The 18,133-nt window shown below is 46.0% G+C and overlaps 1 protein-coding gene across 1 annotated transcript in view; it reads left to right on the forward strand.

Moving 5' to 3' along the window:
* LOC105073367 (putative ATP-dependent RNA helicase DDX60) overlaps positions 1-18,133 on the forward strand; it is a 65,884-nt gene that overhangs the window by 27,098 nt on the left and 20,653 nt on the right. The window contains 10 exon segments of the mRNA XM_074345418.1: positions 153-248; positions 3,168-3,283; positions 4,098-4,240; positions 4,337-4,446; positions 8,735-8,839; positions 9,342-9,470; positions 10,475-10,599; positions 12,488-12,615; positions 12,618-12,645; positions 17,976-18,123. Of these exon segments, the coding sequence (XP_074201519.1) occupies positions 153-248; positions 3,168-3,283; positions 4,098-4,240; positions 4,337-4,446; positions 8,735-8,839; positions 9,342-9,470; positions 10,475-10,599; positions 12,488-12,615; positions 12,618-12,645; positions 17,976-18,123 (1,128 nt within the window).

The raw sequence follows: 18,133 nt of genomic DNA on the forward strand, positions 1-18,133 counted from the left end.
TTCACAAGGCTTAAAGTAATCTGTCACAGCTTTCCTGCAACATTCTCAGAAGCAGCAGGTGCCTTCAGGAGCTACAGCACTTTTGTGTTCTTGGAACCATGTCTTCCAGCCCTGAGAGCTCACCACATCTGTCTGCACATGGTTTATTTCAGGTACTTGTCACTGTGCCTGCCTGCTTTGAAATCCTGCTGCTGGCTCCTCATCGCCAGGTGTGGGTGAAGAGGATCAGATACGTGATATTTGATGAGGTGGGTGGGGTATGATTTCTCTAGGTTGAGTTCCTCGTTTGGCCACCTGAGGGTGTTTGTCATTGGTAGGAGTTGGCGTTGGGGGTCCCCGACTTCCCGGGTGAGTCACATTCAGCCTTTTGTGTCCGTTTTCCTGTTCGGGTTCAGGGAGGGACGTTTGGGTCTGCAGACCCCTGTCTTTGGTGACTTGGAGCAGTATTAGCCACCAGGGCATAGATCTTCCTGGACAGAGATTTCCAAATCCAATCTTGGACCCCTGCAGCAAAGATCTGGGGCTCTGACAGTGATGTCAGTTATGTGAGTTATTTCATCAGTCCTGGTCCTGACAGAAAACAAATGACACTCAAAATAGAATGACTTGAGAACAGCCTTTTCCCCAGGTGTGCAGGGGACGCTGTCATCCAGAGAGAGCAGCTCTGCCCGGGACTTAGAAGGACAAGCAGAGGGGCGACCATGGAGTCCTGCAAGGAGACTGGGGCTGTGCTGGTCACTTGGTGAAGGTGGCGGTCTGAGCCCTGGTCCTGCCAGGCTCATAGTAGCCTGTTAGGAGGACAGCGTGGCCCAAAGACCCATCCTCTCTTCTGGTCTCCTGCCAAAGTCGCCTTTGGCCAAATCTGATGGAACCAGAGGACAGAGGAGCCCTTTGAAGGAGCTCTGTGCATCAGTTTCCCTGGGCAGAAAGGGCAGGATGGAAAATAATGGATGTACAATAGGGCAAATGAAGGGTATTTAGAAAACTTCTACAGCAGCGTTAAGAATATTTATTCAGAGACTTAAAACATTGTAAAGTGATCCTTTTGCTTCAAGGAATTTTCAGTTTCAAGTGGAGAACGGTGATAAGCCTGTGTCTAACTTAGCTTTTCTCGTGCTGTAAACTCAGAGTGACCAAGCACGGTGATGCTTTTCTTTGGTTTGAGTCTGATTTATTGTGTTTATTTTTGCTCAGTCTGTGTAAACTGCATCTTGAAGCCTCGAATGTTTATATTCAAAAAAAAAAGAACCCCAACAACTTTGTCTTTGCGATCTAATTCCTTGAGTTTCTTATCTCAACTCTGAAATGATGTGACACTGGGTACCTGCTTCCCCAGTTTTAGGTCAGGGCAGAGCTGATGGGCTTTGAAGGCTCATGTCTGTTCTGGCAGTTGGGGAAAAGTGTCACCTGTGTGAAGCATAAGGTCACTGCTCAGTGGAGGGGCATGTTTTCTGATTCAGGCAAAGCCAGATGGGCAGCAGGATGCCTTTTTAAATGATCTGGCTCTGATGAGAAGTCCTTATCAGTTGACTGCAGGTGTCATAACTTGATCTGTGTAAAGAAGATCATGTGAAAATTTTCCCTAAACCTGGTTCATTTTGCTTTATTTGGTCTGAGGATATTGATTCATCAGCTGGCATTAAAGGAGTGTGTCTGCAGTGCCAGGCACGGTGGGTGCTGGGGGGCCCAGGATTGAGTCAGAGTCTCGGGGGAGGGAGTTGGACCATTAAGTGTACATGGGACTGTGCAGCCCTCGTAGGTGCATCCTGGGGAGAAGGGGTAGCTGGTCTTGACAGTGACAATGGCAGAGCAGCATGAGGATTGCTCTGCAGGGGTCAGAGACGTCTTCTAGGGCAGTGATGTTGAGCCCAGCTCTACAAGTGGAGAAGAAAAGGGGGAAAGAACATTTTAATCCAAGGGAGCAATAGATATGGGCATTCTGGGTAGAAAGTTGTGCTCCAGGAGCACAGCCTAGTCCGGTGTGTCTGGGGAGTGGTGAGGCAGGTGGGACCGGGAGCTGCCCCGACAGCATTGCCTGGTTCAGGGGTCTATATTTTGTCCCACGTGCAGTGGGAGGATGGTGGAGACATTTGACTGGAAACATGGCCTGATCTAGTCCATCCTTGAGACTCATCTGGTGAGGTGAATGACGCAGGGGTGGCAGGGAGTGGGGAGGGTACTGAGGTAGTGCAGCTGTGGTATGATGCCGGCGTGGTGGGCAGCAGACTTGGAGTAAATGCAGAGATTTGAAAGACACTTTTGAAAGAAAGACCAGAAGGAATTATTGATGGAGGTTAAAGAAAATTTGTGTCAATATTTCCTATTGCCAGAATTTGCCAATATTTATGTAAAGTTGGACTGATGGATTAGAGGTAATAGGAAACTATGTGTGACCTTCCAGGCTTCTGTGTCTCATTGTCATCTGATATTTTTAAATTAACTTAAACTTTAAACTAAAACAAACCAACAAAAACAGTTCACCCATTTCTCCCACCCCACCTCCACCTTTTGCAACTACTTACCTGTTCTCTGTATCTTTGAGCTTGTTTCTGTTTAGGTTCACACATAGGTGAGATCATTATTTGTGTTTCTCTGATTTATCTCATGTAGCGTAATACCCTAAAGATCCATTCATATTGTCACAAATGGAAAGGTTTCATTCTTTTCTGTGGCTTTTTTTGAGGAATAATATTACATTCCGTATATACACACCCCTCACCCATCAGTGGACACTCAGGTTGCTTCATTTATGGCTGTTGTACATAATGTGGCAGGAAGCGTGGGGGTGCAGGTATCTTTTCATGTTCTGTGGATAAACACCCAGGAGTGGGACTTAGGGATTATATGGTAGTTCTCATTTTAATTGTTTGAGGGCCCTCCATACTGTTTTCCACTGTGGCTGCACTGATTTGCATTCCCACCAACAGGGATTGTGGGTTCCCTTCTCTCCACATCCTCACCACCATTTGTTATTTGTGGTCTTCTTTATGATGGCTGTTCTGACAGGTGTGAGTGGTACCTCACTGTGGTCCTGATGTGCATTTCTCAACAGTGAGTGATAGTGAGCATCTTTCCATGTGCCTGTTGGCCGTCTGTATGTCTTCTTTGGAAAAAAAGTCTATTCAGACCTTCTGTCCATTTTTAATGGAGATCTTTGTCTTTCACAGGTCCACTGTCTTGGTGGAGAAATCGGAGCAGAAGTCTGGGAGCATCTTCTGGTCATGGTCCGCTGTCCCTTCCTGGCTCTATCAGCCACCATAAGCAACCCCCAGCATCTCACTGAGTAGGCATTGGCTTCCAGTCTGGAGAGAAGGCTGATCTAGTTTGAATGTTTGTAAGTCACACTCTCTGTATGGGTCCTGGAGAGTTTCATAACTTCCTGGTGGATTTATTAGCTTATCTCTGGGTTCAGGGATCAGAGTCTCTGGGCCACCTTGCTGGTGCTGAACAGGGACACACTCTTGAAGGGAAACCAAGGACGCCCCCAGTCAGGTCTGCAACTGAGCAGGAATTACCCCCATTTCTCACAAAAGGTTGGCCAGAACTGGTTGATTTGTGTCTGTTTCTTTCTCCTTTACCTTTAAAGTGGTGTAAAGGGCCACACTCTGCTGTGGCCCTCGAGGCTTCTTACACTGTCCCACGTTGGAGATGTTCGGAAAGGCAGTGGAGCCTAATTAGCTGGAAGCCCCACATCATTTTTTCATTGGGCTGGATTTTTGCCCACTAGCAGTCACAGTTACAGGAAAGACTCCTCTTCATCAGGTACTGTTCTAACTGCTTTGTGTACATTAATTTATTTTAAATGGCCAACAGCACTTACGATTGACAGTTTTCATTACTGCTCTTAGATAGGGTTTCTAATGCTACTGTTATTTACATTTTAAAATGTGGAAAATGAGGCACAGAGAGATTACGTGATTCATGCAAGAGCCCCAGCCGTGTGAGGAGGCCGAGATTTGATTTGAGGCAGCCTAGCTGCCTGGGCCTGTTCCCTTCAGTACAGACTTTAAGACACATGATTTTCTTTGTTTAAAATATTTGATGTCACAGGAAATAGTTCCATGTTCTGCTGAAATAATGCAATCTTAATTTTTGAGGTGGCTGCAATCAGTAAAATGGTACTGGAAACAAGCAGACAGTATGATGGCAAAGAACGCTGCCTCTCGGAGAAGCGCTGGTACCCGCACCGGTGTGCACAGAGACTACGCACTACCGAAGCAGTCTTACAAAGTGAGACTTGGTAGGTTTGGCACATTCGTAGGAGTTTTACCTTTTCCTTTGACGTTCTCCCAGCCCTTGTACGTCCACCCACTGGAACCCTTGCTCTCCTTCCCAGTGCTCTACGGGGAGAGGTACAATGATTTGGAGAAGCACGTATGTTCGATGAGAGATGGTGGGATTCAGTTCGACCATTTTCACCCATGTGCTGCGCTGACCATGGACCACGTGAGTGAGGCTCCCGCCAAGCTTGTTCTGAAAGGTGTAAATTATTTGTGTCCTGTTGCAAAGCTGCCTGGTTGACACTTAGCAGAATTACATAATAGACACGGTATGAGTTATGTCACCTTAGTTTTAAGAGTAACAGGAACAACTTCATAGCTGCACTGGTGCTTCTTGGGTGTCTGGATCCCCAGAGCTTCAGAATGACTGAACATTTTAACCTGAAGTTTTCTGGATTGATTTTCTTGATTCTTGGATGTTATCTTTGCCCATTTTCCTTCTTCTCAGCCCCTGTGTCCATCTGTCTGCTTCCCTGAGACTCTTCTCAGTGTAGCCGTGACCACATGTGGACAGTACTGAGGACACGTGAGAATCTGACTGCTGTGGATTAGGTCACAGAACAGTCATGGCAGGCTTGTCGGGAGTGAGTCAGTAAAGTGGAGGTTTGATGGGGACCTCCTTGGGGGCACTGGGGTTAGAGTGGGGGAAGGTTTCTTAATTTTTCTTGCATATTTTTTCCCCTTTTTCATTCTTTTCTCAGGAATAGCCCATTCAAGCTCTGGTTGCCTCTCAGTGATAATGAGGCAACAGTTGGCCTTCCTTCCAAGACCTGGCAACTTAAATATATTCTAAATTCTGTTGTCAGATTAAGCCTTCTAATCTGACAGTTTTTAAGGTATATGCAAGTTTCTCTATTTAAAGTGTTTGCTGTCACAGGGAGTTCCAGGTTCTGCCTAAATAATGCATATGAATCAGAAAGCTAATTTAGAGAAACAGGATGGTCCTGACCCTGCCATGCCTGTGATGACTTTCCTTTGGGAACAGCCAAAGGCATGTTTGGCTCCTCAGCTTGGCTCCCCAGGTCCTCTCTGACCTGCCCCTGTTCCTTCCTGTTCCTCCCCGTGGTGGATCTCACCTGGAGGCCCTCATGACTTTTACATAAACTGGAGTATTTCACCACAGATGCAAAGTGCCAGTTGTCCAGACCCTGTTCATCTTTTATGACTTGTCTCATGGGAAGCCTTATCAGACTCCTGTATGACTTCCTCAGCCGATGTCACCTCCTCTCCACAGCACCTGGTCTGTATTTCTCTCATGATGCAGCCATGGCCAGCTTGCTGCAAGTTCTGTGCATGCTTGTCCTCTTACAAGAATAATAATGCCTTGAAGACAGGTTTTGTTTCCTCATAGTTTGAGACTAACTGCTATGCATATAAAATAAAAATGTATGTCAGATAAATTACAAACAACCCAAATGGAGCACTTACGTTGTGTTCCAAGAGTTTTACATATCTGGTCTCTCTTAACTGGCACAATAATTTGGGATGGATGCCTTGTTAACACTCTCATTTGGCAGGTGAGGAGGTGGGGCAGAGGGAAGCCCACTGACTCCCTGTCCTGTGATGGAGGATGTGGCAGGGCTGGGTAGTGGCCTCCGAGGGGCTGAGTTAGAGCCCACCCTCTCATCCCTGAGTTCGGAACGCCTGGAGGAGGGACTGGATGAGAATCGCTGTAGAGCATCTGGGCTGAGACACACGAGCTTCTAGAAGCAACTGAACAAATTCTAGTGATGATAATTTTCCAACAGAATTTTATCATTGGAAGCTTCTTTTTTCTGTGGCAATGGCTCAATCTCAGCTCTAAATAAAACTAAACTATGGATGAGATTCCTGTGACCTAAGTCACACCCCCAAACTAGAGTATCAATGATAACGCAAACATAAATAATGAAAGACTCCTTCCTCTGTCCCTCTCCCCTTTTCTCATTCTCTTTTCTTTCCCCATCGTCACCTGGCATTTTTAAGCAGTGTATTATCTTCCCAGTTACTTATTCTGTGTGGATGGCTCAGTGAAGGTTGTCTTTCAGTCACAGTGAGCACAGATGTTGGGAGTACTTGGCAAGGCTGGTGTTTTGGTCCATGAGCCTCCGCTCTGCAAATGGGAGCTATGACTGGAGTCATAGGTGTCATGGGAGCAGTACAGGTGCCCCCTCATGCTCTGACCCCATGCAACCTCTGCAGAGGTCACCTTGCTGTTCGAATCTCCTTAAGACTCTGGACTTTTCCAATAGGCATACAGGATGAACACAAAGGCTTGGCTGTTTTTACATCTGGCTTTTGACAGTTGTGTGTGCAGTGTGTTTCCGTAGGAAGCAGCAGTGGTAAGAAGCAAGGAGGCCTTCCTGGATGAGGAGACGCTTCCTGAGCTTGCACAGTGGCCTGCAGAGTGACAGGGAAGAGCTGGGTGGTCAGAAAAAGCCTGAGGAATGTTGACAGTAGGGAGAGAAGAGCCGTCTGCCTGGGTGTCTACTCTCTGGCCCCTTCCCAGAGAAGTTTTCAGGAAGAGGGGAGGAGGAGTGAGCTGGCCTTAACCCGGCCGAGGGGAGAGTTATCTTCCTCCACAGAGGCTCTCTGATGAAGGGCTGAGTCTGGCCTTTGCCCCCATTATCCCACTGCACAGCGCTGCCAGGGGTGAGGGTTGTCAGTCCCAGCAGGTGTTGGGGAGCTGCCACCGGCCTCTTCCTGCTGCACCCGGATCAGTGCCCTCATCACTATGGAGCTAGGGGCACCGTGATCGTGGGACAGTGCTGTTGTGCTCATAAGGGAAGGCTTGTGCCAGTCTGTGGGCTTTTATTTCTCTTCCTTTTTCACCTAGTCTGTTTCAGTTTTTCCAGCTCATTAGTTATCTTATAGTGAAGAACAATGGAGCTGAATTCCCAGCTTTTAGCCTTAGAATTGTTAAATTGATTTAAAAAATTAAGACCTGTCAGTTTATCATTAGTCCATCACGCTGACAGTTTAGGCATCGCCCGTGTCCCTGGTAATTTACCAGACCTGCTCCATGCATTGTCTGTCTTAATTCCTACAGCAGATGTACAGCTCAGCTAAAGTGCCCTTCATTGTGGAAACAAGGGCACTGAGGCTTTTGTAAGAGGCCAAGGGCCTTAGGAAATCATAAGCATTCTAGTGACCAAAAAGAAGATTGACATCTTAAAAATTATGATAATTCCCAGACTTATTTTATTCAGACAAAATAAGTTACCACTTTCAAGCAGTATTAATAAGAGAGCAAAATGCTGCTATTCTAAAATAATATATTCACGTGCTATTTGGCAAAACGTTTTTTTTTTCTCTGTCCAGCTGGTTTGATGCTCAGACTATGATGCTAAACCATGATTCCAGGCTGGCACCTGCCCCCTATAGGTTCTTACAAGCCTCATTCAAAGACTGATTGATTATTTTAATTAAAATATGTTTGACATGAAATGGTGTGTGGGTTTAAGGGGTTCATCATGTTGACTGTGTACATTTATTTTGCAGTATGACTGCCACTGTGGCTTAGTGAGCACCTATGACGTCGTCATTCCGATTTTGTGGGGGAAGATTAAGTTCCACCTCTTCACGTGTTTGGTGTCTGTAATACAAGCCTTGTTGTCTGTGTCTGTCATCACTGCATTCGCTCTTTGGATCTCACTTATCTCCTAGTTTTTAAAGTTTAAAAAAACATACACTGATATATATGTATCTTGTTTGCTTTTACCACAGTCAGTAATCTATATTGTAGGTTTTTATTTTAACCCTATATTGTGGAGGAGGAACTAGCATTTAGAGGTAGAATTAGAACTCAATCCTCTCATTCAAGCTGAAACACCCTTTCCATCCTACTGAGTTTTTTCAACTGTATTGTGATTGGAGTGACTTGTTTAGCCCAGAATTTACAAACCTGAGTTTCATAACTGAATAGCTGTTTACTAAGAAATGTGCTATATTGCCAGATAATTTGTGAGAAATCTGTGTACTGTAGCCCCTTCTTTGAGATTTAACATTTCTGATGTAAAACCTTGAGGAAACCTGTTTAATAGAACACCCTGTCTTTTCTTTTGAAGAATTCCTGCCCACATCTTGGGGATTGTGGTTTCATAGGCAGATGATTCACAATAAGAGTGGTTGAAACCGGTAGAATCTACTGCAACACAAGCTTTTTGAGGACAAGAATATTTACTTTATATTTTAAAATACTTGTGGGAAAATGAACGACGTGGATATCCAGAAAGCTTAAAGCAGAACCAATTCAGTGACCTGGGGAGAGGTTTCCTGGAGTGTCTTGAAGGTCATGTGAGAGCCTGAGCCTTGAACTTGACCTCAAGTGATCTTAGGACTTAAGGAAGTTTACTAAGCATGTTACTTGAGGGCTGTTTTCAGTGTCTTCAGGTCCATGAGAGTGTGAGGCAAAGGATAGAACATAAGGTAAAATAAAAGGAATGTTAAACTTTTCCATTTTATTTTAAACGTAGATTGAAAAGTATGGATTCCCTTCTGATCTTAGCCTGTCACCTCGAGAAATGATCCAGCTTTATGACACCATGTCTCAGTTCTGGGAAGGCTGGCCCAGGGCTCAGGTAAATAGTCTCAACTCAATTATTCTGAACCTGTCATAGTGGGTGGTAACTTTGCTGTTCAGAGAGACAAGCTCTCACTCTTTCTGATCCCTTGCCTCTGAGCTTTTAAAATTACTGGTGAATTCTTTCCAAAATAAGATTGCCCCTTCTCTGACATCCTTCCTCCTAATGTTCTGTGTTTTACTGCCATGGAGTGGAATGCTCCTGTATTCCTGAAAACATTTCCTGTTTACTTCTTGGGACGGGGCAGCCCTTCAGCCTCCTCCTCCGCCCATCCTGGGTCTCATTCCTGGCCTCTCTCTGCCCTGACTGCCCTGTGCTTTCACTCCTGTCTGGTTTTTCCATCCTGTTAGGTTTATGCTCCAGAAGTGATGGGGAGATAGAATGAAGTTTACTATGTCCCCTCAAGAGGCTTGTCCTTCTGTTAATGACACATGTAGTTGAGAAACATCTGTGGATTTTCTTACATGATTGTATTAATTTGGTGGCATTTCTCTTCAAGGAGTTGTGTCCAGAGGAATTCATTCATTTTAAGAATAAAATAGTCATCACAAAGATGGACACTAGGAAATACGAAGAGAGCCTCAAGGCAGAACTGACTGGCTGGGTGAAGAGCGGCCACGCCTGAGAGGTGATTGTCATGCGGTGTAGCTGCAGCTGCTCCGGGCTCCCTGTGGCCTCCTTGGGCTGCGCTGTGCTGTCAGCACTCTTTTCTGGGCTTTTCTAGTCTTCCATTTAAGGATTTTCAGTCGAAGGTAAAGTCTGAGATGGGGTAGGGAGAGAGAAAGGAGCCTGGCCTCTGTCTTGTCCTCCAGTCCCCTCCACATGGGCTCCATCTCCTACTAGACAAGGTCAGAGGGGCCCCCGAGGTCTTGATGTCGGGGCTGCGTGGAGCCTGGAATCACAGGGACAGTAGCTGTGAGGAGCTTTTTACTCCTTTATCTTCTTCTTATCTTGAAGTTTTTCTCTTTTATGATTTTTATTTTAACTTGTTGGAACTATTTTTGTATTAAAACCTTAACTGGGGGACATGTGAGTTATGCGTGTTTATTTTCAGTAAGTTGATCGTCTTTTCATTTTGGAGTTTGTTTTATTGTCACACACTGAGGTTTCTGGCCCTTGGGGAGTGACGTGTATCAGGCTTTTCTCAGGTGGGTTTCTCCCATTACAGTGCAGCTTAGATTGTCTCCTCCCACTCTGAAACATAATATAATTGATGTGTATTTTCTTCCATTTATTTTGTCACTAAAAACCTCTGAAATATATTTATAATTATAAGTGACTTTTTACATGATACAGAGAGAAACTGACTCACCCCACCTCCTGTCGTGGTGGAATCAGCATCGTTTTCTGAACAGTCCTCTTCCTGATTTCTGTTGCCTTAAAATTCTTGTTAAACTGTGTGTGTGTGTGTTTGTATGTATTACCATCTTTTTGTTCTGGTGTGTTGATTTGTATATTTCTTTTTTTTTGCAAAATTTTAGCTTATACTTTATTTATTGTTACATTTGTTATATATTATGTCAAAGAACCACAGAAGCATAGATTAGACAACTATGAACACGTTTCAGCTGGCAGTAGTAATGTGTTTCTTCATCGTGCATAACTTAGATAATTTTCTGTTTGTTGTTACAGGCCAGAACAGTCCTGCGGAATCTTTGTCCAGTTTTGGTTGTTAGTTCAGAAAACATGGCAGATCTGTTTCCACTTCTCGTTGAAAAGCTCAGCCAGATGAAAAAGTTACCTGCACTATTTTTTTTTGTGAGTCATTTTATTTGTTTTTAGTCATAATTTGTATTAGAGTTATTCCTTTAAGTTAAGGAAAGTTGTACAGAATTTTCTGTAAAGTAATGTTTATTACTACTTTTGGTGCCCTTTTGTTATCAGAGTGCAGAGTTTCTAGTTCAGTTCTTAAAAAAATAATTTTACTCGTGCTGTTGAAAGATACCGTCTTTATTTAGTTTCCTTCTCCATTTCTTGTTTTCCTTTGACTATAAACTACTATATTTTTATTCAGGTCTTGTTAATTTTCAGTAAAGACCTAGATTGTTTGCAAAACAAATTGAACATTTATGCACCCAGTTACCCCACATAAAATTAGAATATGCTAGGTTAAGTTCCAAGTTGCCAGAAAGTCCAGACCATGTGTCCCTAAGTATTTCTTCAAAAGGCATAAATCCCAGACTATGGAGACATTTCTGGATTGTAGAGGCCAGAGGCACCTGGGTTGATCTGGTCTCTAGAAAGAAATAGTCACAATCCAAGAGTTTAGGGCGAGAACCCCAGATTCTCTTCATCCCGCCTAAAGGAGCAGAATTTTGCTGTATGATCTCAGTTACGTGTGGAATCTGGAAAAGCCTAGTTCAGAGAAACAGTAGATTAGTGGTTGCCAGGGACATGGGGCTGAGAGAGAGGGGCAAGTGGGCCAAGGTGCAGATCTCCAGTTGTGAGAGGAGTTAAGTCCTGGGGGTCTACTCTGATGTCCGCACAGTGACTACAGTCAACAGTACAGCATCACGCTCTTGAAAGTGGCCAAGACAGTAGATTTTCAGTGTTCTCACCATAGGAGAAAAAAGGGTGACTATGTGAGGGGCTGGTTCTGTTCACTAACCTTGTTGTGACCATTGTGCTGCACATGCTTATGTTAAGTCACCACGTTGTGCACCCCAAACATACACAGCATTACACATCAGTCGTGTCTCAGACTGACAACAAAAGACACGTGGAGAAAAACAAAGGAGGCACTAAAATTCACAAGATTCGGCCACCAAGAAATCTGACTTATTTCACTAAACATAGTATTCTCTAGTGAAGTAAACTAGAGGGAGAGAGACAGATACTGAGGGTATCACTTGTATGTGGAATCTCAAAAATGACACACATCTATATGTGAAGCAGAAACAGGCACACAGACAAAACAAACTTCCGGTCAGCAAAGGGAAGAGGGCAGGGGGAGGACACATGGTAGGCTGCCATTAAGAGTACAGACCACTGTGTGTGAGGTATGAGCGGCGAGGATGTCTGTGCAGCACAAGGAGGGATAGTCGTTACTTCTGATAACCTGTGACGGAGCTTAATCTGCAGAAAGCCTCAATCACTGTGCTGTACACCTGGAACTAACATCAAATTATAGATCAACTGTACTTCAATTTTTAAAAAATAGAATCTGGGCTTACATATATTTACGTAATACTAAAGGTCTTTGATTCTTTTATGAAGCACAATTAAAGACCAGTGGAATTCAACACAAGAGCAGCTATGAAAACAATACAAATAAATTAAAGAGCAAAAATTTTTTTTGGTTTTAAAACATTTTTTTCATCTCTTAAGAGGGGAAGCATCCCTCTCCTATGTGTGAAGAACATCTCTTGTCCCTGTCCCTTGCCTGGGGGGTGCCTGACCACTCCTACAGGGACAGCCTCCGGGGTGCTCATTGCCATAACCCCAGGGGCAAGGTCTGGGGCCGGGAGGGGAACTTACAACTCACAGACCCAGAACTCCTGGTGTGCCTATTCAGGACAAAACTCCTAAAGATGGGTGTTAAAAACCCCACAGGTAGATGTCAGGATGGCAACCGTGGATGGACAGTGATTGAATTTTCTTTATTGCATTATTTTCAAGCCAAGCATTCTTTTTGTTTGTTCCCAGATTTAATTTAGGGGATGTTGAGCAAAGGGCAGGAAGTGTGAAAACTTTCCTGGAGCAAAAGCAGCAGATAAAAAGGCCCCCCAAGGCTGACAAGGAGGCCTATGATGTGGCCAATAAACTTCGAAAAGTTAAAAATCCATGGAGAAACAGAAGACAGTGTAAGTATGTAGCTAAGCAGATTGATGGTTAGCAGGTGGTTGAAATACTTCACCAGGTCCCAGGAGGAAACACACTGAACGTGCTGCAGTGCCGTTCTAGTTGTTGTGTGGACTTACTTGCAAATTGAGTAAACAGGGCGGGAGGACAGGGTAAATGGAAGTGGCCCAATATTTACATGTTCCTTAGTCGCAGAGGTGAGTCTCCTGGGGCCCTGGGAGAGGCCGGAGCACAGCTACAAGCACAGGTAGATAATGCACCTGACAGGAAGCACACCTGTGACACAGGTGACCGTGACCCTGTTGGTCCCCAGAGGCGTGGACACAGTCTGCCACAGTGTCTCAGGTCACTGAGGCACCACTGCAGTCACATGAGTGACCACACAGTGGACAGAACAGCCAGATTTTTGCTTCCTTGTTCTCAGTGTCTGATTTGACCACTCTGGGGCCCAAATGAGCAGTCCCCTGTTACCCTCTCCGTCCTCAGTCATGGCCAGTTTAAATGCCCCCATATCTTCCGTGGATCACCACAGAAGTCTCCTCCTCGGACTCCAGAGCGCCACGGCCCACCACCCTGTGGTCAAGGTAGCAATCAGATGAACTGTTAGCCCCACTCAGGGTTCTTTCTTCTTTCTTGCTTCAGGGGTGAGGTCTGAACTCCTTGGCTGTTGTTGGTGGGCAGACACATTTGGGTTTTGCCCTCACTTGGCAGGTTCACTGCCTCCTGCTCCCATCTGACAAGGCTCAGCACAAACCATTCTCCCCACATGGTGCGTTCTGCTGCCCGTCTCCGCATTCCGGCCCTTCTGCCTGGATGGCCTTCCTGCTGCCCCCAGGCTGCTGCTCTAGTTTTGCTGTGCTCTGAACCTGTGCTCACCCCTGGAAGGGGCAGCACCCTCCTCCCTGCTCTCACCTCACATCAAGTTTATAGGTCAAGTGGGATGCCCGGCTATTGTCTTTGCACGTCTGGCTTTCGCCAAGTCCTCGCTCTAGCCCGGCAGGAACCATGCCTGTTCCTCGTTGCTTGGTAGGTCAGCCTTGTGCCGCTTTGAAGCAAATGGGAGTTACTTCCCTCAGTGTTGAAACAGCTTTTAGAGTTTCTCTGACTCAGATTTCTCAAATTCCGGATTGAGTCAGAAATTGCTGCTGACACATGTACTCATGTCCTTAATAGCGGTGGGAGATCTCAGCCTTGGCAGTAACTGGTCTGCTTTAGACAGCTTCCCCAGGGTGCTTGGGGCGCGATTTCAAGTTGGATTAGTGATCAATTCCAGCTATTAGAAGGAAAAGGATGTTTGGTACCTTGTTCAGTGCCATGAGCGCACAGAGGGTGGGGGCTCCCGCGCTGAGACCTCCATTTGCATCCGGTGCCGTAGGTGAGGAGTTGGTGCTCCTCACCTGGCAGACACAGCCCCTGGACCCATTCTCCCCTTCCACAGTCCAATCCTAACGGGGCTGAACATGCCAGGGTGGCGGGAGAATGTGTTTTACTTGGAAAGTTTGTTACCTCGATTTAAAACTTATAAATAGCTGGACAACAGTCTGTGAGCCCCAGTATCTCTGCTCCCCACAAAGAGTGGGACCACGCTTTCCCGGTGGCAGCGTCCTCCCTAAAGGTGAGGGAGTGTTAGTTGAAGGTGAGGATATATATGGTGCGACACTGGTGTGCTCATCGCCTCCTGTTGGAGCTGTCTTGTGTGCACAGTCCAGAGACAGTCCCAGGGAGGACCAGGGCTCTGGGGTCTGTAGATGGCAGTACCGGTGAGGAGTGACAGGAAATGCCATCTGATGGCTGAGTCAAATCCAGTGTTTAAGGCACGGTGTCCTAGGTCAGGCTCCCCACACCTCAGGGATCTGAGATGGGGCCCCATGTAAGTCATCTGTTGAAGGGATGCGCTCATGAGGGGCCAGTGACAAAGTGATGAAGAGACCTTAGGGTGTGGTTGTTGCTGAAACTTGGCCTCAGCCTGGCCAGCGGCAGGGCAGGGTCGGGGGCGGGCCTGGGGGCATTGCAAAACCATCCCAGCTGGGGTTTAGGTGGCTGACTCCTTTTTTTTTTTTAACTTTCTTTTATTGAGTCATAGTCATTTTACAATGTTGTGTCAAATTCCAGTGTAGAGCACAATTTTTCAGTTATACATGAACATCCATATATTCATTGTCACATTTTTTTTCACTGTGAGCTACCACAAGATCTTGTATCTATTTTCCTGTGCTACACAGTATAATCTTGTTTATCTATTCTACATTTTGAAATCCCAGTTTGTCCCTTCCCACCCACAGCCCCCTTGGCAACCACAAGTTTGTATTCTATGTCTATGAGTCTGTTTCTGTTTTGTATTTATTTATTTATTTTTTTAGACTCCACATATGAGTGATCTCATATGGTATTTTTCTTTCTCTTCCTTGCTGACTTCACTTAGAAATGGCATTCTCCAGGATCATCCATGTTGCTGCAAATGGCATTATGTTGTTGGTTTTTATGGCTGAGTAGTACTCCATTGTATAAATACACCACCTCTTCTTTATCCAGTCATCTGGTGATGGACATTTAGGCTGTTTCCATGTCCTGGCTATTGTAAATAGTGCTGCTATGAACATTGGGGTGCAGGTGTCATTTTTGAAGTAGGGTTCCTCCTGGATATATGCCCAGGAGCGGGATTTCTGGGTCATATGGTAAGTCTATTCCTATTCTTTTGAGGAATCTCCATACTGTTTTCCACAGTGGCTTTCCTTACTTCCCTCTCCCACTCTTAATGATTTAGATGTCTTCTTTTACAATTATGTGTTTATTCTATTTGGAATTCATGGTAGTTATCACCTTTCCAGTTAAGAGTTTCTCATTTTTGTAGCATCCTGCTGCTTTTCTGTTTATAGTAGACCTGTCAATATTTCTTTTAGCATGGGTTTAATGTTGCTAAACTCTTAGTTTTTGCTTGTCTGTGAAGTTCTTTGTCTCTCCTTCTATTCTAAAGGATAGCCTTGCTGGATAGAGTATCCTAGGCTGCATCTTTTTTTCATTCAGGACTTTGACTATATCTTGCCACTCCCTTCTGGCCTGTGGTGTTTGTGCCTTTAGGATCATTTCTTTATCCTTGACTCTGGCCATCTTGATTATGATATGTCTTGGTGTGGGTCTGTTTGGGTTCTTCCTGTTTGGGACCCTCTGAGCTTCCTGTGCTTGGATATCTGATTCTTTATTTAGGTTTGGGAAGTTTTCAGTCATGATTTCTTCAAATACCTTTTCAATCCGCTTTGTTTTTTCTTACCCTTCTGGAACCCCTATTATGCGTAGGTTGGCATGCTTTATATTATCCCATAGGTCCCTTATATTGTTTTCATTGTTTTTTATTTGTTTTTCTCTCACCTGTTCTGATTGGGTGCTTTCTGTTGTCCTGTCTTCTAGGTCACTTATTCGTTCCTCTGCGTTATCTAGACTGCTTTGTACAGCCTTTAGGTCAGCTCTCATCTTAGCAAATGAGTTTACTAATTCTACTTGGTTCTTCTTTATAGCTTCTATTTCATTTTTGACATATTTTATATCTCTAAACACTATTTCTTTTAGTTCCTTAAGTACTTTGATCACTCCTTTTTTTTTTGAAATCTTGATCTAGTAGGCCATCAGTGCCTATTTCCTTGATCGTGCTTTCATGGGATTTCTCTTGCTCTTTTAATTGGGAGTGGTTCCTCTGCTTCTTCATATTGCTCATATCTCTCTGGCACCAGTGGACTGGCGGGTCACTCCCCCTCCCGATGTTGCAGTCAGATACTGCTCAGGGCGAGACAGGTGGGCGGATTGTGCCCCTGCCCAGCGCCGTGATCAGGTGCTGTGTTCCTGCCAGGAAGGCAGGTGGCTCCCCCACCTCTCCTGGCGCAGGTCGCTCAGCTGCTCTGTGCAGCTGCCTATTCCATCTCTGGTCGGCACTCCATGGATGGGCTTGGGGAAGACTGCAGAACATCCCCACCCCTGCTCCATGCCAAACCTCAGCTCCATGTTTGTCTTGGCAGTGTAAGTTCTCTGAGATGCCAGGGCAGAAAGATCCTATCTGCCTTGGGCTGTAAACAAGTCTCAGTCCTGCCTAGGAGGTTGTGGAGCCCTAGGTGCGGATTCAGGTCTCGGCCCCGCCCCCGCCTGGGTGCTGCGCACAGGAGGATATAGCAGCTGTGGCTGCGCCCCACCTCTCTTCTTGCGAGAAGCTCCAGTAATGGCACCGCGGGTCTGAGGAGACAAAGGCTACAGTGCCCCTCCCCGCAGGGCACACCAGCCGTGTTGCTTTGCTTTTTTCACAATTTATGGGGGAGTGAGGTTGTTCTGCTCTGTATCCCATCCCAGTCGTGGTGCACAGCACCCTGCAGTCCCCTGGGGCTGCCTCAGTGCAGCTGCCCCAGTCCTCCACCCAGCTCAGGTGGCTTGTCCTGGCCCCCAGCTGCCGGCGTCTTGGGCTGGGTGTCGCAGGGACCCTTTGTGCCCATTTAACTTAGTTTTGTTGGTCAAGGGGTGCTTGGGGCAGATCTGAGCCTTGGAGGCTCCCCCTCCGTCCCATTGGCCTCTCCGTTGGAGGGGGGAGACCCAGCGAACAAGCGCTATTCCTCCTTTGCCGCTCCCTTCCCGCGGGACTGGTCCCGCACTGTTGTGCTTTTTCTTCTTTCTTTTTTCCTTTTCTCCTAATAGATTTTTGGCATCTTTGTCTTTCAAAGAGGGCGATGTTCTGTCGGAGTTCAGCAGGTGCTGTGATTGGCTCAGTGGGTCCATAGATGTGAGTTTTGGTGTATCTGTGGGAGAGGGTGAGCTACAAGTGTCCTTGTGCTCCACCATCTTGCTTCTCAGGTGGCTGACTCCTGTGCCTCCCATTAGTCAGTTACTGGTGGGGGTCACCCTCTTGGCCCCAGGACAGGTTGTAACCTCCCAGGCTTTTCCCGGGGTCTCCTGTCACTGGAGGGCAGTTCTCCAGGGAGGGGTGTCACTGAGAGCACTTAGCAGCCAAGCTAAGAGCAGCTGTAGCAGCGTCCACTGGAGGAGAGAAGGAGCACCCCCACCACTTCCTCCCAGCCCTGTGTCACAAAGGCTGAGAAGGCGAATGGCCACAGGAACAAGGATCAAGGGTCATATTGGAAAACGGGATTTGGCAGAAGGGAGGGAATGTGCAGAGATGGTTCAGGCTTTTCTGATGCAGCCCTGCAAGTTGAAGAGGCTGGGGAGGAGGAGGACTGGTGCAGGACCTGGCAGGTGTGTGCAAGTGAGCGTCCACCTGATGAGGGGTCCAGGAAGTCTTGGGCTTCTCCTGGTGACCAGATCTCACACCTCACTCCTTAAAATTTGTTTTTATAAACAGAGATGAAAAAAGCCAGAAAAAGCCCAGAAAAATGGATCAGAGCCTAATCCATGATGCTGAATATGATCATCTGCTCAGGGTTCTTGAGAAGAACTTGGAGATTCCTCAGGACTGTACCTATGCTGACCAGAAGGCAATAGACACTGAGGTCAGCCTGT

The sequence above is a fragment of the Camelus bactrianus genome, chromosome 18 (assembly GCF_048773025.1).
Source record: "Camelus bactrianus isolate YW-2024 breed Bactrian camel chromosome 18, ASM4877302v1, whole genome shotgun sequence".
Taxonomy (NCBI): Eukaryota; Metazoa; Chordata; class Mammalia; order Artiodactyla; family Camelidae; genus Camelus; species Camelus bactrianus.